At 45.7% G+C, this 23,124-nt stretch overlaps 1 protein-coding gene across 2 annotated transcripts in view; it reads left to right on the top strand.

Annotated features, from left to right (window-relative positions):
* Nucleotides 1-23,124, top strand: part of PAH (phenylalanine hydroxylase) — a 219,365-nt gene that overhangs the window by 47,431 nt on the left and 148,810 nt on the right. For both annotated transcript variants that reach the window (XM_085653236.1, XM_085653235.1), the window contains one exon: nt 21,965-22,148. In XM_085653236.1, coding sequence (XP_085509362.1) covers nt 21,965-22,148 — 184 coding nt within the window. The remainder of the gene's footprint in view (nt 1-21,964; nt 22,149-23,124) is intronic.

Genomic DNA, 23,124 nt, shown 5'->3' with positions numbered 1-23,124 from the left:
GATTAAGTAATTTGCCCAGCATCACGTAATGTGTAAACGACCTCAAGACTCGAGCACTGGTTACCGGCACCCGAGGCGGCAGCGCAGCCGACGGAACACCACCTCTCGCCTCATTACGAATAGGTGCCAGTCTGGTCAGCTCCAGAGAAGCACCTCGGGCTGTCTAACGGAACGGCTTCATAATTGCAGTTGCCCTAAGTGTGCCTGCCTTCGCGTGTGTAGCACACAGCCACCTCCATGTTCCCGCATTCGATCTCGTGCATCGATTCCCCGGGAGGGGGGGGGGTGAAAGCTTCCCTTATGGTGACCCGGCCCCCAGGGCCCGCGCGCGCATCCCCGCACATTGGCGGCAGCAGAGGAGCAAGCGGCCCACACCGCAGCCTGCCCCCCCCTCCCCTCAGTGGCAGCGTAGCCGACAGGGGGGGCAATTGCCATCTACATCGCTCGGGCATGCGGGGGCGACCACGAGGGTGGCATCCCCTGAGACGGCCATGCTCACGGAGCAGCATCCCCCGCCCTCAGCCAGCCTGAGGGCCCCCCCCCTTACTCAGCGCTCATAGGGACCTTTCCCCCAGATCTACCCGCACCCCGGCAATGGGAATTGACACCCGTGGGCCTGCGAGTAGAATCGCAGACCTTAACCATTCATCCGCCGAGACTCTGGAAGTGCAGGCCCCGCTGCCTCGATTCCCCCCCCCCAGCCTCGCTCGAAGGGCGGGGGGGGCGAATGGACGGAAAAAACGGACGGTTGGCCCCATCAGGGAGCACACACCCGTGATTTCCTATCGAAACCAGGGGTGCGGGCATTGAAACCGCTACTTGTGCGGGGGGAGTTAAGGAACAGAGACTCCTGAAAATGCCAGGAATTGAACCCGGGACCTCGTCCACACGAAATATGTGCTCTACCACTGAGCTACCTCCCCACGGAACGCAGGGGCCCCGGCTACCAGGCCGGCCCCATCGAGGGGGGGTCTGCGCCCGCAAACCCAGGTAAGGCGCAGGGGGTGTGATATTAGAATTGCGCACAGCTCATGCCGCCCCACCTCGGCAGCGCCGGCCACGAGCCCGGCAACCACCCTATAGACAAATCGCCACCAAGCCTAAATCTTGCGCCCCCTCCGCCCGTGGCTATCCGAGCCACAGGGCCCTGTCAACCTGGTACTGTACAGGGACAGGGCCGGGGCGGATTGGGGGCAGCAAGACTCACCGTCACTCGACGAGGCAGGACAACGACCGATGCTGCTGGAGACGATGACCGATCCAAATGGCGAGGTGGGCGACAAAGAGGTCGCCAGGAGGGTGGGGGAAGGCTAAATAGCCTCCCCCTCACACCAGGGCCAGGAAGTGACACGCATTGCGCGTCACTTCCGGCCAGCCCGAGGTGGGGGCTCCGGTCTGCGTCCCTGCCCCCCCCCTTGTGGGAGGGGGTGGGGAGGGGTGACCGGTGCCCCGGGGGCACTACGGTGCCGACCGCCAATTGGCCCCCTGCGGGGGCCACGGTCAGCGGCATTGTTGCACACACGTGTAGTGATTTTGATGTACTTAAACTGGATTAAAAGCATCACAAACATGGATGAAGAATCGGAGGGATTGCTTCGTAGGAGTATGTAGTGTGCAGTGCAAGATGAACCCACTGTAGGTCTGGATTGAACAGATGCAACTGTGTACTAAATGACCGATGCAGTGGGGCGTGGCCAACTATCATGGCCGCGAAGACGTGACTTTGCTCGGCTCCACGGTAGAGCCCCACGAGAGAGCTGGACGGTAGGAATAGCCCCCCCCCACAGCGCGATCGGACTGCAGAGGTGCAAATGAGGGGCTGAGCCTGTGGCTCGGGGGAAGGAAAGCAGGCGAGACACCCAGGCTGGTCCCTCCGGGCAGTTCTGTGTACACCAGAACACTCCAGAGTCAATGTCCAACATAGAACTCTCACGGGGCTCTGGGATCGGGAATAGTCTTGCCCCAGTAGCGACCGGAAGATGATGTCCAACGGGACTCTGTGTACTCCTGAACTGTTCAAGTTTTTTGTTTGTTTAACTTTTTGGTTCATGTTCCACCTGAGGTGTTCAACTCGAAGGCAAGCTGGAGGTGGGGTGGGATGCTGTGGGAGGTTCCTGATGGAGCGCAGAACAGGGGATCTGGGTAGATGGGGGTTAAACTAATATCGTGGAAAGTTAGGGGCCTCAACTCCCCTAACAAAAGGCCAAGCTTATGGAAATTTTTGGCAGATCATTGGGCACAGGTGGTGGCCGTGCAGGAGACGCACCTCAAGAAGGGGGAGTAATTGAGGTTGAAGCAGAAGCACTATCCCATGAAATCTTGAGCAGCTAGCACCAGAAAACAGAATGGGGTTGCACTGTTGTTTCACTCCTCCTTACAGTTTCACCCAGAGACCTCCAAAAGTAACACAGAGGGGAGATTCCTCATGGTCAAGGGGATGAGGATCTGTCGCCCCTGCACGTTCGCCACAGTGTATGCAGTGTATGCACCTGAAACAGGACAGGCTGAGTTTATCTCTACCTTTCCCAAAACCGTGGCGGGATTTGCATTAGGGGAAATCATTGCAATGTCGTGTGGGATGCACAGCTAGACACCACACACCTACAGAGGGCTATAGGGGGAGTGTTTAGCAAAGCATTAAAAGTGTCCCTGCAACAAATGGGACTGCTGGATGTCTGGAGGCTACTTAACCCTACCACGCAGGACTATTCCTTTTTCTCACACGCCCACAGAACATGCTCGAGTATAGACCACACCTGCATTAGTCGATCACTCCTACATGCATGCACGGACTCCCTCTTCCTCCCCATTACTCTCTCAGACCATGCTCCGCTGATTTTATTATTAAATTGGCCAGCCCCGCGTTCCAAATTGAGTAGATGGTATTTCCCCAACGTACTGTGCAGGGACAGACTACACAGAGACGATATTTGTAAGTCAATTGGAGATTTCTTTTCGTTCAACGACCCCGTGGATACATCTCCAGCAAACAACTGGGATGCCTTCAAGGAATTCATAAGGGGACACTGCATTGCACTCGCCACCTCCCTGAAAAAACTCCAGATGACAGAAAGATTTGCATTGGAACAAGAGCTGCTTAAGGCAGAAAAAACACACAAAGACTCGCCTTCGGTCCCAACGCTTAGGAAAGTCACGGCCCTGAGGGGGTAACTGAACGCCATCTACACTAATAGAGCAGAAAAAACAATCTTGAGACTCCAGGCCTACGGGTATGAAGGGAAGTATAAGGTAGGCTCATTGCTGGCATGACAATTGAGGGCTAAACAAGAAAAGGAATATGTGAGGCAAATCATCGTTGGGAAAGGGGTCACTCATACAAGCGAGAAGGAGAAGGCAGGAGTGTTCCACGATTTTTATAGCACTCTGTACACGGCTGAACCACCCCTGGAGAGAGGCCAGATGCAATACATAGACTCCCTTGAGCTCCCTCAGGTATCGGCAGCAGCCAATGAGGATCTAGCCCGCCCCATATCCCAAGACAAAGTCCAGGCAGCAATTGACTGCCTCAAACAACATAATGCCCCGAGCCCAGATGGGTTTACGGCGCAGTGCTACCGAAGCTTTGCCGTCGAGCTGGCCGCCCAGTTTACTACGCTGTTTGATACCATTGCGTCAACCCAGGAGGTGTCCCCCTCCATGGGGTAAGCCCTGTTCTCGATAATACCGAAAGCAGGAAAGGATCCTCAGGAGTGCACCTCTTATAGACACCTATCGCTTAGTTAAACCTGGACGTGAAAATGTATTCCAAGATCTTGGCTACTAGACTGGAGAGAGTCCTACCCAATCTCATTCACCCCAACCAGTCGGGGTTTATCAAAGGGCTGCAGATCCACGACAACCTCCGCAGGGTGTTTCACCTTTTAAACAAGGTCCAGAAGAAATGGATTCCCACGGCCCTCCTGTCACTAGACATGGAGAAAGCCTTTGACCGAATTGATTGGGCCTTCCTTCAGCTCTTGCTGTGTCGATTTGGGTCTGTGAGACCTTCCTGGGGATGGTGAGGGCCAACTACAGTTCCCTGAGATACAGAGTTTTGGTAAATGGGGTGGTGTATTACTTTTTTTAACTTGTCTCGGGGCACTAGACAGGGCTGCCCCCTTTCCCCGATGCTCTTTGTCCTCAGTATCAAACCGGTCGCAGCAAAAGTAACAGCAAATCCGAGGATTGGTGGCATTAGGTTCGGGACCGATGAACACAAAACCTCATTGTTTGCAGACGACGTCCTCCTGCTGATAACCAATCTGGCTGCTTCCCTGATGGAGAAACAGCAGGAAATAGCTCAGTTTAAAAAGGTATCGGGGTTCAAGGTCAACCTCTCTAAGTCCTTCCTGTTGAATCTGATGCTGTACCCTGAGGTACAAAGAATTGTTGAGGAAGTCCCCCTTCCAGTGTGTGTGTAAGGCAATCACATACCTGGGCATCCAAATCACTTCCAAACTGAGCGATATATCTAGGGCCAACTTTCCCCCGCTACTTAGGCAACTTCAATCCGACTTCAATAGATGGAGTGCTGCATACCTCTCCTGGATAGGGTGAATCAACGCTGTAAAGATGAATGTGCTCCCCCGCCCTCTCTATCTCTTCCAGGGATTGCATATCCCATCTGAGAAGGGGTTATTCAAAGAGTTGAGATCCATGATCACCAAATGTATCTGGCAGGGCCAAAGGGCACGTATTCCCCACTGCCTCCAGACGAGGCCGAGATCGGAGGGGGTGCCTAGCTCTCCCGGACTTTCTGCTGTATTATAGAGCCACTCAGCTGCGGGTCGTGGGCAAATGGTCGCTGAGGGAATCGGAGAAGCTGTGGCTTCAAATGGATGGACAGGTGACGGGCAGAACCATTTGGGACTTACCCTGGAGACAGAGGACTGACAGGCTGGCTAACGCTTATCTGAGCACACCCACAGCAACTACCCTCCAAGTAAGGGACACAGTAAACAAGACCCTAACACTGACCACGTTCCCGTCCCTCTACACCTCCATCCACTTTAGCACCGCCTTCCCCCTTGCGCTTAGTGAGGGGCTTTTTGATAAATGGAGGGCAGTAGGGTGTCTCATGGTTTCGACCCTCTTCCTCAATGAGGAGGTAACAAACTTTTGCCGACTGCGTAACCCGCTTCCGCCTCCCACGCACTGAAGAATTCCATTATGTGCAGCTTGTACATTGGGTCCGGCAACCACAGATGCGACAGGCGGCCACTAGAGAATTGCTCCCGATAGAAAGATACGTCCAAACTGGCAACACAGCCAAGGGTTGCATCTCATCCCTATACACACTTCTGCTCTCACTCAGCCCGCGTCAGACACCGCGTCACAAAAGATTTTGGAAGGGTGTCCTGCCGCCCCCCCCCCCCCGAGAAGCAATGGAAGTCCCTCTGTAAAGATATCGCAAAACACAACCACTCCATTTTCATGAGGGAGGCCTGCTATAAAACTATGTATGACTGGTATCTTCACCCTCAAAAGCTCCATACAATTTTCCCTCACACTTCTGACCACTGCTGTTGGGGATGCGGCCTACTGGGGGATTTTAAACATATATGGTGGGACTGCCCTGTTATCCAACCCTTCTGGAAGGAAATCCTATCCCGAATCAAGCTAATTTTGGGATCTCCGATTGCAGACTCTATGGAACAAGTGTTCCTGGGTATCCGCAATTACAATCTCAAATACCAGACCCAAGGGGACTGCTCCATCATGTGGCTTTGTCTGGGAGCGGCCAAGATGGCTCTGGCAGGAGCATATATATATATATATCTTCCTGATATAGTGGATGCGGCTCTCCGTGAGGCTCTGTGGCTCACGGGCTTTACTCCCTCCCCCACGTGGTCCCTCTCGTGCAGGTCATGGGGGGACCCACTCCTCGACCCCACTCCCCACGCTAGAACTAAGGCTTCGGTGACTCCCTGGGAATGTTTGGTTCTTTCTTTTCTTAGTGTTATGGTTGTATTTCTTTATTTTCCTTTGCTAGTGTTCAAGTATATAGATACTAGGCTCTGGGGGCATGCACCCCTCTTGAAAGGAGGTTAACATCTCTGCATTTCTAGCCAGCACAAGGCTCCCCCTTAGTTGATGCCCGCAGGGGTAGTCCGGAACTTGTGATTAAACTGTACATATCCTATAGCTATCTAATGCATGGACAACTCTCCTGTGATGAAGAATTGAACACAATGTGGTTTATATAAACTGTTTGTAACCTTTGCAAAAAAAAATCAATAAACAGATTTTTGACATAAATGACAGAAGCAAAACGACGTGCACGGCCAACTTTTCCACAGCCTGATTAGCGCAAAAACATCTCCAGTAATAAGTAGGGAAAGGTAATTTGCACCAAATGGCCAAGCAAAACCTTTTTTGGGAGTACTCTGGTTAAGACCGGTGAAACATTGCTCAATCCCTTGTTCAAAAATATTCAGTCAGATGTAGCCATCAGTCTGATAACGTGCTCCTGCCACTTCCTTGCAGTGGTGAGAGGGCTGCCCAGATTCTATTCTTGCTATCACCATGGATAGAGTAAAATTGTGGCAAGGGTACTGGGCCTCTGCCAAAAGTAGGCCGGCAGAGCCCATAAACTCATTTCACAGAGACTACAAAGCAAACCACCACCAGAGGGAAGAAGGTTTGACTGCTAGGGTACTGGGTCAGATTCGAACCCATGATCTCCAGATCAGAGGCTTTGCCAACCTTTGCTACAAGCAGCCAATCACAGTCCCGTCCTTCCTACTTCGGGGCAATGGAGGCCAAAGTGGTGCACACAGCCCAGGGTGACAGACACAGTCATCTGCTTCGATTATGCAAGTTACTTGAGAAGGGAAAGATTGGTATTGTGCTAAAAAAAAGTGTAACCTCTGATCCTCACGTATTGCGACATCGTGACCTGAGTGAAGAATCAATTTCACCTCTGCAAAGTCCGCTACATAGCGTTCTCGTCTGCAAATCTGTGTTTGTTCTTCAAATAATACACAAGGTCGGCTTATAATGCCTGCGCGGAGTCACGTCCAGGCTTGAACTGGCCGACAGGGCAATCGGGTAGTACCAGACCAGCCGCTCTGAAAGGTCAGTGTGTTCTGTGGACTGTTGAGCCGATGTTTACTGTTGATTTCCTTCATTATAAAATAAGCATTGGCTGCAGCAAGCACAGTATCCATACCTTGCAAAACACGTATTCAGCATGACTTTATATGTTCCACACTGCCCCAATTTGCAAACATGGGCCCTTTTTTTTTTAGCTATTTAATTCACTAATGGGGTCAGTTGGTGCCCGGGCCTGTTTTCAGTTCTAGTCCTACCCTAGTCACATCTCCTTTTAATGAAGCAGAATTTCTTTGATAAATAATGGGCAACTTTTATCTGTGGTCAGAAATACTATTCACAAATACTGCCCCTCTTTTTTTTTCTCCTTTTTTTCTTTTATTTGGAGAGGGTATACAAGATAAGAAGAGTTGTTCATAGATACAAATAGAGTCCTTTCTAATATCTGGTTTCAAAATGTCGTACAATTCCATATATATACAACACCTAAAATCTACAAACAGTCCTTACAAGCAATATGAGACAAATAAAGCAATAAAAAAGAGAATAGAAAGTATAAGAGACAAGGGAGAAGGAAGAGTAATACCCTATTCAGTGACTTCTCCAACCTAGGCCAACCAATCCCTCCCTGCGTTGTACCTTGTAAGCCATTTGTTCATTTGATGCCAGATTTTTCTGCCTCTCCTGCTAGCAAGCCAGCCTTTACAATTATACAGTGATCTTTCAAGATTATACATGGATAACAAACGGTCCAGCCAGGCGTGATACCTAGGCGGGTTAGCATCCTTACATTGTGTAGCAATAAGTAGCCAAGCTACAGTGACTGTGATAAAAACAAACGTATTCTGCCTTACATCATGATATTCCTTCTCGTCGTATCCTAGTAGCATCAATGTAGGGGTTATACGAGCTATGCCCACTAGTGCTGCTAGTAGACAATTCTCTATTCCCTCTTTTAGTGGCCCTAGTCTCTCACACCCAAAAAACATATGTATTGTGTCCGCCGGTCCTTGATCGCATCGAGGACATTTGTCATCCCCTCTTTTACCTCAGTGAAAAAGCTTTGCAGGAGTAAAATAGAGATCGAAGATGGTCTAGTAATGTTGGGCTTTTAAATTGGCTGAAATAAATGTTCCCTTACCTAATGCAACTGACTGGTAAAGATCAGGTCAGGGTTTCCTAATTTGGTGGCCCATTTGGTTTCTACTGTTTCCAGATCATCGGGAAGTGTATCTATTAATATTTTATATCTATGTTTAATTCTTATCTGGGAGTGAGACATAGCCTCCATTAGGGGGATTGTAATTGTGGAGATCTTTTCCCTGCTTATTTGATTTAAAAAGCTGGTGATCTGCTTATACTTAAAATATGTCCCAACTATTATTCCATATCTTTGCTGCAGATCTATAAATGAGAGCCTCTGATCAGTTGAAAAAAGATCCCCAATCTTAGTGATACCCTTTTCCTCCCATTGCCTACCTAAATTATCATACATTGTTCCGGGAAATAGAGAAGATCGCCACAAGGGTGTGTATCTATCATACTTCTGAATTTGCATAAGTCCTACCATTTTGCTCCAAATTTTCCAGATTGCTATTATCACCTTAAACCACGTCTTCTTGTAATAACTGGCCTCCACTTGTCAAAGGATTACTCCCTGCACTGTCTTCTCTATGGCCAACTCATATATGGAGGGATGGCCATGTTCACTTCTTGGTTCCTGGTTGTCATATTTCAATTTCCTAATGAGACTACTAATGTCATCTGTTGAAAGAAAGTGGCGTAATAGTATAATCTAAGATTAGGGGCCGACCAGCCTCCGCGATCTTGTGGTAGAGTTAAAAATGTAAGGGATTGACAAATTTTCTTGTATCTCCAGATAAAGTTACTAAAAATGGAATCCAAGTTCTTTAAAAGTTAGTCTTCAATTTCTAATAGGATAGATCTAAACATATATAAGATCTTGGGAAAGATCCCCATTTTAAGTACATTATATCTTCCTATAACTGAAAGATGAAGTCTATCCATGTATCTTAGATCCGTTCTGATCTTGTTTATCATGGATGACAGATTTATTTTCCAAATGGAGTCTACATTGCTACTGATCTTTATCCCAAGGTAAACTACTACATCCTGCCTTTGGGGGTCATTACAGGGAGTTGTAGAGTTACCTATGATCTGCGTTTACCCCGTGTTCAATAGGTAGCCTGATTTCCAGCCATATTCGCTGGCCAATTTTTGTATTTGAATTATTGCTGTTTCTGGATCTGTTGTCACTACTGCTATATCGTCGGCGTAGGCCATTATGTTGGTTTCAAAACCGTTGCAACACACTGGTTTAATTATCTGATCTTGAAGAATTTGTTGGATGAATACAACAATATATATGGCAAATAAGATAGGAGAGCATGGACAGCCCTGTCTTGTCCCCCTGGCGACCTCGATACGACTTGACTCTTGGCCCATTATTTGTAGTGTCGCATAAGGTCTAAAATATATTGCCATTATAAAACCTGGAACAAACCCTTTCTGTGACATAATAGCCCATAGATAATGCCATGAGACTCGGTCGAATGCCTTCTCTGCGTCCAGGAGGAAAATAGCCATCCTCTCTCCTGTTACCTCAGTTATATCGAAAAAGGCTTTGGAGCTGGAGAACCAGGTTGGAGTTGGTGTGGGCTCAGCATCCTATGATTCTGGGCAAATCCATTAATCTCTCCAATGCCTACCAAAACTTAATGTGCCCTTGTGTAACATAACTGGTGCTCATGTAAAGTGCTCCAATACCTTCGGGTCAAGTTTGCGCTATATAAATCTGCAAAAACAACTAAGAGGTCAGTCCTGAAAATCACTCACAGTTTCAGGTTCTTGGCAGAAAGAGTGACTTCCTTGAAGAGCCAGGGGAAAGCTAGATCTTTTGACTGGCGGTAAATGTTTGATTTTCTCTGCATTCCGTCCATCATCTGTGTGTCTGTTGCTTTCTCACCCTATGTGCGCCTGGTATGACCAGACGTGGGTCCCGGGCTCATTGTGTCACTGGAATCAAGCTAGCCTGGCTGATATGGGGTGATGCCCCGAAACTTGTCCCAGGATGCTTGTTTCCGGTCCAGGGACAGCCTGGCTTGGCAGTTCAGGCTGGGCTGTTTCCATGAGGCACAGGGGCAAGACTGGTTTGCATGTGGCTGGGTCTAAACTTGGGTGGCATGGTGCGCAAGAGAACGATGGATTTAACCCAGATCTATTGACTGCGGTGAATTTATGATTTGCTCTGCATTCCGTCCATCATCTGTGTGTCTTTTGAGAAGTGAAAGGCCCTTTGGCAAGGTTCCTTGGTCACCTTTCTGTTGCTAATTGCTGTATAGTGTATTAAACTGGTACTAATGAGGTGAATGCGTTTTCCAGACAATGCTAGTATGTGCAAAAATTACAAAATAATAAAGTATTGCGATCACAAAATGTCGTGCCTCCACGCCGCATAATGTGCCTTCTCGCTGATAATTTAGCCAACCTTGCCACATAATGTGGTCCTCTTCCACCACTCAATCGCAGTGACTCTAATTATCAATAATCACCAAAGATAAATACGAATGATCAATTACAATAAAATCATCAGTAACACATACTGATCATTGGCCCGTTGACCTTATAAATCATACGACATTAGAAATGTTTTTGTGCACAGCATAGCTCCTTGTTTTCTTCTGTTTAGATAAAACTCTACCGGCGCAACATGTTTAGCGTCACATTGGTTACTTTTCTGAAGTAGTGTAAGCCTGGAGACTGGAACGGAGCAGAACAGAACAGCAGTAAAACTGGAAGCACACCACCCTTGTTTACACAATCACAGCTTGTGCTTCGGTATTAAATTATTTTTCGAAATGCGTGATCTTTTTTGTACCAAAACGTTCGCTCGATTCACTTGCGCAATGTTCCCCCATGAGTTCCAATTGTTGTAATTGAAAGTGCGTGTGCGCAGTTCAGCAACAGAGGGGCCGACGCGTGTGCAACCTATTAGGGGATAACAAACATCAGATGTTTCTCATTCTGCCTCTGTTTTGGAGCAACCATGTGAGAGTGCACGAAGCACGCAACACGTCTGATTATGGGCACACCTGGCAGCCCCCGTACACAGCCAATAGACTGAGGGCAATGCCTCCCGCCCCCAGACTGCACACGGTTCTTGCATAACATGTTAGAGGGAACTTGGAAATGGCGTAAACTCCTATTCCGGTCACCTACACGCCCCTTTTTGTCAACAGATCTCTACGCACGCGGCCTCTTTCTTCTGGGATTATTGATCAGGACTATTGTGAAATAAATCAATTCATTCTACGAAAGTAAAAAATAATGTTGAACTGGAGCTTGGGGACAATAAACACAACTTTGTGCTGCTGGCATCAAACCTGCTGGTGTGTGCCAGCACAGTCAACAGGTTAAGCCAAGGATGTCTTGTGCCTAGGGGCGTTACTTGGGTGGTGGTGGGAGGTGGGGTGCTTGGGGTGCTACCTGCCCGTACACGTATTTTATGGTAAATAGCTGAATACAGGTGCTTTCAGTCGGGAATGGTGAGAAGTGTCTGGCAGGTTCCAAAAGGAATGTTTGCATACACAGACTAAAACGCACACACTCTCTCCCTCTCTATTTTGGAAGTCTTAAAAAATGTTGGTAATTCTAGAACAGAGAGGTGGACCTCCTATTTCCTATTTGCGAAGCTATTTGCAAGTTCATGCATTGAATACCCCAGTGTTCCAAATGTTCATTAAAACACCATGATACCCTGTGGTGCCAGAGCAGAAGATAAGACGTTTAAATGCATACATTGAATGGATAAGATATATAATATGCGCATTCATGGTGGTCATAATTCATATATTCTGAATCAGAGCAACGAGTTTGGCCTCTACTCCTGAAGGTAACATGCTATTCCTCATGAAACATGCATGTATCATGCTGTTCCAGAACGCAGTTGATTAAACTGCTATGAAAGGTTGCTATCACTCAGCTGTTGGGTGCGTGCCTAGAGTAGCCCACCCAAATAAAAGCTGTAAATCTGATGGGCCATTGAAGGAAGCCAAAAGTACGTTTATAACAACCCACACACTTTTTGTGAAATTCAGAAGGGTGTAGAAGGACTCACTGAGAACTGGTGCACGACGCAGAGTAGGTTTCATATGGATAGGTTTTAAATATTGTCTCTAATTGAGTCTACCGAGGAAAGACCAACTCAGGTCACCATTTAAAAATACAAACTGGAGCAACCCATGAAAAACAGCAGACAGGTGGGAAATGCATGCTTGTCATTTCTGTATTTTGTGGATTATTGGAAACCTTTTCTGAGCTACTCATTGAAATGAGGCGCGAGAACCCCCGTTGGAAGGCTCCCCACCTGTAATGATGCCTTCATGACCATGTTTCCTGTTTTGCAAATTCATGTGATGTTTGGTTAAAAATCTGTTTATAGGATTTAATGAGAGAACTCCCAGACAATGTATTAATAAAGAGAACACATGACTGGCTGTGGCGTAAATTGGTTTGCACCAATCAAGCGCTGCAGGATTGAGCAATATCCTCGCCGTTGCACTCAACAGAATCCCCAAAGTACTATGTTACTGATAAAAGCTCTCTCACAAGTACGAGCAGCACACCATGTTGAAATAATAGACACATTATAGGCTGCCATTCACAAAAAAAGTAACAATGTGTAAAAAAGAAAAAAAACATGGCCCGAGGGCAGGGCAGAGGTCATTCATCTTCCACTCTTATGCACTGTTACAGTGAACTGGGCTGCAACCGGCGGCACCATATGCTAAATGTCAGCCACCATCCCACTCTCTTGGCCTCCACAACCAACTGAACCATGTCCTGTAAGGTCAACTATGGAGCTTATGAATGAATCAGACTTCCGCTCAGTTTCCCTGGACTGCAAGAGGACATTGTTACAGATTGTTGGGGACCTTAATTTCAGTTCCATTACAAAAGGACAGGTTATTTTCAGATGCATTGTTCTCGGGACAAGAACTACTTGGGATATGAAACAAAAGCCAAGGATGAATTTTACCAAACGATTTACAAAGCAATTGATGGTTTCTTCTGGTTCTTCCCCAGTTGATATTTGGATACTGGTAAAACCAGGTGCAAAGCTTCCTTGCTTCCTTTGATTTACACGGGTGTGTCCACAGGACCCATCACCCACAGCTTCATTGCTTCCTTTGATTTACACGGGTGTGTCCACAGGAACCATCACCCACAGCTTCATTGCTTCCTTTGATTGACACGGGTGTGTCCACAGGAACCATCACCCAACGCTTCATTGCTTCTTTTGATTTACACGGGTGTGTCCACAGGAACCATCACCCAAAGCTTCATTGCTTCCTTTGATTGACACGGGTGTGTCCACAGGAACCATCACCCAAAGCTTCATTGCTTCCTTTGATTGACACGGGTGTGTCCACAGGAACCATCACCCAAAGCTTCATTGCTTCCTTTGATTGACACGGGTGTGTCCACAGGAACCATCACCCACAGCTTCATTGCTTCCTTTGATTTACACGGGTGTGTCCACAGGAACCATCACCCGAAGCTTCATTGCTTCCTTTTATTGACACGGGTGTGTCCACAGGAACCATCACCCAACGCTTCATTGCATCCTTTGATTGACACGGGTGTGTCCACAGGAACCATCACCCGAAGCTTCATTGCTTCCTTTGATTGACATGGGTGTGTCCACAGGAACCATCACCCAACGCTTCATTGCTTCCTTTGATTGACACGGGTGTGTCCACAGGAACCATCACCCAACGCTTCATTGCTTCCTTTGATTGACACGGGTGTGTCCACAGGAACCATCACCCAAAGCTTCATTGCTTCCTTTGATTGACACGGGTGTGTCCACAGGAACCATCACCCAAAGCTTCATTCCTTCCTTTGATTGACACGGGTGTGTCCACAGGAACCATCACCCAAAGCGTCATTGCTTCCTTTGATTAACACGGGTGTGTCCACAGGGACCATCACCCAAAGCGTCATTGCTTCCTTTGATTGACACGGGTGTGTCCACAGGAACCATCACCCACAGCTTCATTGCGTCCTTTGATTGACACGGGTGTGTCCACAGTAACCATCACCCAAAGCGTCCTTGCTTCCTTTGATTTACACGGGTGTGTCCACAGGAACCATCACCCAAAGCTTCATTGCTTCCTTTGATTGACACGGGTGTGTCCACAGGAACCATCACCCAAAGCTTCATTGCTTCCTTTGATTGACAAGGGTGTGTCCACAGGAACCATCACCCAAAGCTTCATTGCTTCCTTTGATTGACACGGGTGTGTCCACAGGAACCATCACCCAAAGCTTCATTGCTTCCTTTGATTGACACGGGTGTGCCCACAGGAACCATCACCCAAAGCTTCATTGCTTCCTTTGATTGACACGGGTGTGTCCACAGGAACCATCACCCACAGCTTCATTGCTTCCTTTGATTTACACGGGTGTGTCCACAGGAACCATCACCCACAGCTTCATTGCGTCCTTTGATTAACACGGGTGTGTCCACAGGAACCATCACCCGAAGCTTCATTGCTTCCTTTGATTGACACGGGTGTGTCCACAGGAACCATCACCCAATGCTTCATTGCGTCCTTTGATTGACACGGGTGTGTCCACAGGAACCATCACCCGAAGCTTCATTGCTTCCTTTGATTGACACGGGTGTGTCCACAGGAACCATCACCCAATGCTTCATTGCGTCCTTTGATTGACACGGGTGTGTCCACAGGAACCATCATCACCATCATCCTTGAAGAATTAATCTCAAGCTGTAAACTATGCCCAGCTAAATTTTCCTCATGCAGGAGTAATCTCATGTTATTTTTGCCATTCTATGCTACAGTTGCTACGTAAAATTCCTGAAATGCCTGCAGTATGCTTTATTGCGTACTTTCAAGTGCATTTGGTTAAAAATCTTATTGGATCATGCGACATAACAGAACAGTAGCAGATGTTATTCATGACACTTTTGCAAATCTTTTCGTCATGAAATTCCATCCTAGCATCCAAAATGGCACGACGGTGCATTTCACACTTTAACATTATAACTCGAAATGCCAGATTTGAATTTTGGGTAATTTCACATAATTTCACAGAAATTTCGTGTCATTGTGCACACGGAAATTGCACAAGTGCACCCCTGCTAAAAACTCGGTCAGGGAAACCAAGCATTAAAATTCTACTATGATGACTGTGATTAGAAAAATGATGTTTCATCACGTGTAACAGAAGGGAGAAGAGACACTGAAACTTGTTTAAACTATGGTGGCGCAGCAGTTCCCTTTACAGTTCTGGAGGTCTGCCACCCAGGTGCCATGTTTAAAGTGCCCATTCACAAAACATTTTTGTTCAGAGAAAAGAAAACCCTAAAGTAGGAGTTTGCTTTCTCTGAACAAAAATAATATGGTACTGAAACACTGGAAACTTTCTCCCTGCACATAGGGAACATCCTGGAATTCCCTGTCTGTTTTAGTTATTCCTTGCATGGCTGCCACTGGGATGGTGAATGATTGGCAGTAGTCCTACCCTCGACAGGATGGGGCGATTGCCACTGCTATCCAGCAGCCCCATGGCGGATAGGTCACCAGGTCAAAGGTTTACACCTGTGGAGTCAGAGGAGGCCCTGCCAGTGTCCCCCAACTCTAAAGAGAGTGGAGGAACCATTCGTTTAGTGTGGCAGGAGCACAGCCAACATACCGCAGTGCTCCCGCCCTGCCAACCATTAAATGAGGGCCTCTGTCTCCCAATTGAAAAGATGTTATTAAATCCGCCAAGCACAGCTTATAGCTTTACACCTTTGGTTAGAGAGAAACAAATATTCTAATCAAGTCACATGAAGCTGTTTAACCCACAAACACAATCAGTCACGACATTCAAACACCAATGATGTTCATTGGAGGCCTGAATGAGGGACAGGGAGTAGAGATGTCGGAGGAAAGAGAATCAAAGAGAATTATGATGGTTATCAGTGAGAGGTGAACAGGGAATGGTGTCAATAATAAAAGGGAAGAGTGGACAAATAGGACCTGGAACATGAAGAGTAAAAGTGAGACGAAGGGATAAAAAGAATGAGTTATGAAGCATTAATGGGAATGATTGCAAGATAGAGGGAAAAGAGGAGGGTTGAGAGTTGGAAGCGAGAGAGGGAAAGATTAAAGGAGATGGGAGCCATTATTAGGAGGAAAGAGAGAATCCTAGACATATGCATACAGGTAAAGAATTAGGTACTAAGAGAGGGAGCAAGATCAAAACCGGTGGGGGTGATAGAGAAAGAGAGAAACAGATAAAAGAAAGCGAGTGAAACAATGGCGAGAAAGAAGATGTCAGAGGAAGATTTGTGCGGGCAGGAGAGCATATCGAGCACAGCCTTACAGCAACTACATTCTATGTTATTCTTCATTGAGCCTCTTACTTGGCCCGAAAACCACTAAATAAGCATAGGTTACATCACTCCTACTTGGGAGATGGAGTGTCATTGGGACCTCCATCTTTGGTTCAACGTCTTTTGAGTAGCTACATCTTACTAGAAAAGATTGTGGAAAGTATGTGTCAAACTAGGAACAATGACAAGGAAAGGTTAGTGATCTAACCATTATAAGTCACTAATGAAACCATTAACCAAAAGCAAAATCAATTACCTATATGACAAAAAGCTAAATTATGAATTACACCTTATTCTATATGAAAGTTGTCACGCTGAACACAAATCTTGTCCGTGCTCTGAATGTCAGAGAGGTTCAGTTTAAAAGATGGAGTTTCACATTTGGAAATGAAAGTCACACGCAATACATCACCCTTGATTTCTCTTTGGCAGTGTGAAATAATTTGCAAACCGTATCTAAAGCAGGCTGACTCCTGAACCCAGCCTTATTGCATCATCTTTCACTGCTAACAGCATTGAAGGAACATTATCTCATTGTACTCTGCTCCTCTCTTGCTGCAGCACTGCTAACACCATTGAAGGGACATTATCTAATTGTACTCTGCTCCTCTCTTGCTGCAGCACTGCTAACAGCATTGAAGGGACATTATCTTATTGTACTCTGCTCCTCTCTTGCTGCAGCACTGCTAACAAAATTGAAGGAACATTATCTCATTGTACTCTGCTCCTCTCTTGCTGCAGCACTGCTAACACCATTGAAGGAACATTATCTAATTGTACTCTGCTCCTCTCTTGCTGCAGCACTGCTAACACCATTGAAGGAACATTATCTAATTGTACTCTGCTCCTCTCTTGCTGCAGCACTGCTAACAGCATTGAAGGGACATGATCTCATTGTACTCTGCTCCTCTCTTGCTGCAGCACTGCTAACAGCATTGAAGGGACATTATCTCATTGTACTCTGCTCCTCTCTTGCTGTAGCACTGCTAACACCATTGAAGGAACATTATCTAATTGTACTCTGCTCCTCTCTTGCTGTAGCACTGCTAACACCATTGAAGGAACATTATCTAATTGTACTCTGCTCCTCTCTTGCTGTAGCACTGCTAACAGCATTGAAGGGACATGATCTCATTGTACTCTGCTCCTCTCTTGCTGCAGCACTGCTAACAGCATTGAAGGGACATTATCTCATTGTACTCTGCTCCTCTCTTGCTGCAGCACTGCTAACAGCATTGAAGGAACATTATCTCATTGTACTCTGCTCCTCTCTTGCTGCAGCACTGCTAACACCATTGAAGGGACATTATCTCATTGTACTCTGCTCCTCTCTTGCTGCAGCACTGCTAACAGCGTTGAAGGAACATTATCTCATTGTACTCTGCTCCTCTCTTGCTGTAGCACTGCTAACAGCGTTGAAGGGACATTATCTCGTTGTACTTTGCTCCTCTCTTGCTGCAGCACTGCTAACAGCATTGAAGGGACATTATCTCATTGTACACTGCTCCTCTCTTGCTGCAGCACTGCTAACAGCATTGAAGGGACATTATCTCATTGTACACTGCTCCTCTCTTGCTGCAGCACTGCTAACAGCGTTGAAGGAACATTATCTCATTGTACTCTGCTCCTCTCTTGCTGCAGCACTGCTAACACCGTTGAAGGAACATTATCTCATTGTACTCTGCTCCTCTCTTGCTGCAGCACTGCTAACAGCATTGAAGGAACATTATCTCATTGTACTCTGCTCCTCTCTTGCTGTAGCACTGCTAACACCATTGAAGGAACATTATCTAATTGTACTCTGCTCCTCTCTTGCTGCAGCACTGCTAACAGCATTGAAGGGACATGATCTCATTGTACTCTGCTCCTCTCTTGCTGCAGCACTGCTAACAGCATTGAAGGGACATTATCTCATTGTACTCTGCTCCTCTCTTGCTGCAGCACTGCTAACAGCATTGAAGGAACATTATCTCATTGTACTCTGCTCCTCTCTTGCTGCAGCACTGCTAACACCATTGAAGGGACATTATCTCATTGTACTCTGCTCCTCTCTTGCTGTAGCACTGCTAACAGCGTTGAAGGAACATTATCTCATTGTACTCTGCTCCTCTCTTGCTGTAGCACTGCTAACAGCGTTGAAGGGACATTATCTCGTTGTACTTTGCTCCTCTCTTGCTGCAGCACTGCTAACAGCATTGAAGGGACATTATCTCATTGTACACTGCTCCTCTCTTGCTGCAGCACTGCTAACAGCATTGAAGGGACATTATCTCATTGTACACTGCTCCTCTCTTGCTGCAGCACTGCTAACAGCGTTGAAGGAACATTATCTCATTGTACTCTGCTCCTCTCTTGCTGCAGCACTGCTAACACCGTTGAAGGAACATTATCTCATTGTACTCTGCTCCTCTCTTGCTGCAGCACTGCTAACAGCATTGAAGGGACATTATCTCATTGTACACTGCTCCTCTCTTGCTGCAGCACTGCTAACAGCATTGAAGGGACATTATCTCATTGTACACTGCTCCTCTCTTGCTGCAGCACTGCTAACAGCGTTGAAGGAACATTATCTCATTGTACTCTGCTCCTCTCTTGCTGCAGCACTGCTAACACCGTTGAAGGAACATTATCTCATTGTACTCTGCTCCTCTCTTGCTGCAGCACTGCTAACACCATTGAAGGTGGTGCAGATTGGGGTGTACAAATTCTTCCTACTTCCACGGATAGAGTAAATTCACAGATACACGCACATACACTCATCATACGCTTGGGCCCATTTTACTAACATACACTCAGATTACTCTATTAGCACTGAACCTGTGGAAAGAAACCTTCTAAACACCCTGCATCTACACACATGGTCGATAAGACCTAATTGTGATCGTCCTGAGTCATGATCTAAACAATCTATACAAAAATAATCAAATAGAGTACTCAATAATTGACAAGAAATAACCACCAACACTGTATTTAAAATGATGGTACTTTATCTAAAATTAGTCAAAGGGAAAATCAATCAATCAAAATAAATCATTATTCTGATAATTACCTATTCTAGCTAAATGTCAGAATGGGTCAGGACAGGTCTCTCAGTAAAAGTCTCCCGAGTCGCCGTCCTCACAGCATCGATCCTCACCAACGCAAGTTTGGGAAGAAGTGGCAAAGTGGCAAAAACCCTCTCTAGGCTAACAATATTTATAATAATTCTAACAATAGAAGGCAACATAAAATATTTTCGATATCCGCTGAACCGCTGAGCAGAGCGAGCAGGAAAGGATGTAGCATCGCTACATTTGGAAAATCTCCGCTCAGGAAAAATCACAAAAATAAAAAGACGGAAGTATAAACTCAAATTTGAAAAAGTATCTTTTAAAATGTTCTTCCTCAATATCTCAGCAAAGTCACCGCAGACTGGACAATGTTCATTGTATTTTATCCTTGTCCAAGGGCAACTGGCAATTCTCCCAGAACTGCTGTCCTCACGGAAGATTTTCTACCAGGCGAAGACTGTGGTCAGATGACTCTCGACCATGTTCAGCAAGGCCTTCTCATCACAAAATTCACTCGAATACAGGCTTTAAACGGTAGCCATTTTCCCACCAGGCCAAAATGTACCATCTTAATTAAAAGAGACAAAACAACGTTACCACAGCATAGTGATTAAACAGTGTTAACCCCACTAATACCCTTATGTGTATGTAATTATCTAGCCTTTGCAACACAAGAAAAGCATTAGTACATAACATTTAAAAAGCATTTTCGTGCTTTAAATAAACAGCACTCAGCAACACTTATTAATAAAACATGCACATTTATTAAATAGCAACGCAAAAGCATCCCCACGTATAATTTTCTCCTGTTAGTTTATATTGATTAGTCAGAACATTTACACAAAACAAATAATTAGTAATTATGAATTAATATTTTATTAATCAACAAATAGACAAACCAGAGCTTTTAAAAAACCCAATAGATTTTCAACAGAAAACTCTGCTCCAGCAAAGGAACATTATATCATTGTACTCTGCTCCTCTCTTGCTGCAGCACTGCTAACAGCATTGAAGGGATAATATCTCATTGTACTCTGCTCCTCTCTTGCTGTAGCACTGCTAACACCGTTGAAGGAACATTATCAAATTGTACTCTGCTCCTCTCTTGCTGCAGCACTGCTAACACCGTTGAAGGAACATTATCTAATTGTACTCTGCTCCTCTCTTGCTGTAGCACTGCTAACACCGTTGAAGGAACATTATCTAATTGTACTCTGCTCCTCTCTTGCTGCAGCACTGCTAACAGCATTGAAGGAACATTATCTCATTGTACTCTGCTCCTCTCTTGCTGCAGCACTGCTAACAGCATTGAAGGGACATTATCTCATTGTACTCTGCTCCTCTCTTGCTGCAGCACTGCTAACAGCATTGAAGGGACATGATCTCATTGTACTCTGCTCCTCTCTTGTTGCAGCACTGCTAACAGCATTGAAGGAACATTATCTCATTGTACTCTGCTCGTCTCTTGTTGCAGCACTGCTAACAGCATTGAAGGAACATTATCTCATTGTACTCTGCTCCTCTCTTGCTGCAGCACTGCTAACACCATTAAAGGGACATTATCTCATTGTACACTGCTCCTCTCTTGCTGCAGCACTGCTAACAGCATTGAAGGGACATTATCTCGTTGTACTCTGCTCCTCTCTTGCTGCAGCACTGCTAACACCATTGAAGGAACATTATCTCATTGTACTCTGCTCCTCTCTTGCTGCAGCACTGCTAACACCATTGAAGGAACATTATCTCATTGTACTCTGCTTCTCTCTTGCTGCAGCACTGCTAACAGCATTGAAGGGACATTATCTCATTGTACTCTGCTCCTCTCTTGCTGCAGCACTGCTAACACCATTGAAGGAACATTATCTCATTGTACTCTGCTCCTCTCTTGCTGCAGCACTGCTAACACCATTGAAGGGACATTATCTCATTGTACTCTGCTCCTCTCTTGCTGCAGCACTGCTAACACCATTGAAGGGACATTATCTCATTGTACTCTGCCCCTCTCTTGCTGCAGCACTGCTAACACCATTGAAGGGACATTATCTCATTGTACTCTGCTCCTCTCTTGCTGCAGCACTGCTAACGTCATTGAAGGAACATTATCTCATTGTACTCTGCTCCTGTCTTGCTGCAGCACTGCTAACAGCATTGAAGGAATATTATCTCAATGTACTCTGCTCCTCTCTTGCTGCAGCACTGCTAACACCATTGAAGGAACATTATCTCATTGTACTCTGCTCCTCTCTTGCTGCAGCACTGCTAACAGCATTGAAGGGACATTATCTCATTGTACTCTGCTCCTCTCTTGCTGTAGCACTGCTAACACCATTTAAGGGACATTATCTCATTGTACTCTGCTCCTCTCTTGCTGCAGCACTGCTAACAGCATTGAAGGGACATTATCTCATTGTACTCTGCTCCTCTCTTGCTGTAGGAGAAGGGCATCAGCCTGACACACATTGAATCAAGACCTTCTCGGCTGAACAAGGATGAATATCAGTTCTTCATCAATCTTGAGCAAAACGGCGACTCTGCTCTGAATGACATCGTCAGGTGTTTGAGGCAAGACATTGGTGCAACTGTCCATGAGCTGTCACGTGACAAGAAAAAGGATGCTGGTAAGGAATGGACACAATGTTCCAGCACTCTAATAGTGCATTCATTTTTATCTAACACCTATCATAAAATGCTGAGTAAAATATGTGACCACCATAGTGTTTAAGAGGCTGATTTTCCATGATTGACTCCTGTCTGGAGACATTTGTGGCACAATCTTTTCTTTGTAAATGTGTATAATTAGCAGCAATGCTTTGATGTAAGGAAACCACAACCAAATATGTGGAAACATGAGAGCATATCAAATACATACACACTATTTCGTGTTTAAGGGCTATTTTGCCGTTCAAACAGTTTAAAGTGAAATAGGAGACAGGTTTGATCGTCCATAAAGATATGTGTCCTGATAATTAAAGGGGACCGAAGTAATCCTTTCAGTTTTATCCTTCAGCATTATTTTACAGTATTAGATCATATATGTATTGTTAAAGAGGATGATGATATAGAATAAATAAGCTGTGCATTTTCATTTTCATCTTCTTGAAATATCGGAAAACTTCTTAGATATTTAAAAAACAACTCGTGTTTGTCCTGTTTTTTTATAGAGAGTTATTATATTTTAGAATGGCACTGAAGAATGAAAAACAATATTTACAACACACTTCTTTATATATCTTGCAACTTAGGACTAATAATGATCAAAAGGATTGATTGTCACATATAACCTATGTGTAAATAAGTAGCACATAACCCCGCTAATGTAAACAGACTACTCACTAGTCTTTAACCAGCCCCTTAAACGAACACATTATGTAACTCTAACAAAGAACAATCTGCCAGGCATCCTTTCCCTCTTGGCACTCATCAAGAACTCCCTCTCTAGGCCACACAACTTTAGCAGGAGCCCAAAATCTCGAAAGCAGCAGAATATGTTGAACAGCGTTTTATAACTTCCAACAAGGACATTTGTCTAGAACCTTAGATTTAGACATAACTTGAAACCAGCTTTGCACACAAAAAATCAGTAAGAGCAAAAGC

The sequence above is a fragment of the Triturus cristatus genome, chromosome 4_1 (assembly GCF_964204655.1).
Source record: "Triturus cristatus chromosome 4_1, aTriCri1.1, whole genome shotgun sequence".
Classification (NCBI taxonomy): Eukaryota; Metazoa; Chordata; class Amphibia; order Caudata; family Salamandridae; genus Triturus; species Triturus cristatus.
The sequence above is the reverse complement of the archived record's forward strand: the minus strand, read 5'-3'. Positions and strand labels throughout refer to the sequence as shown.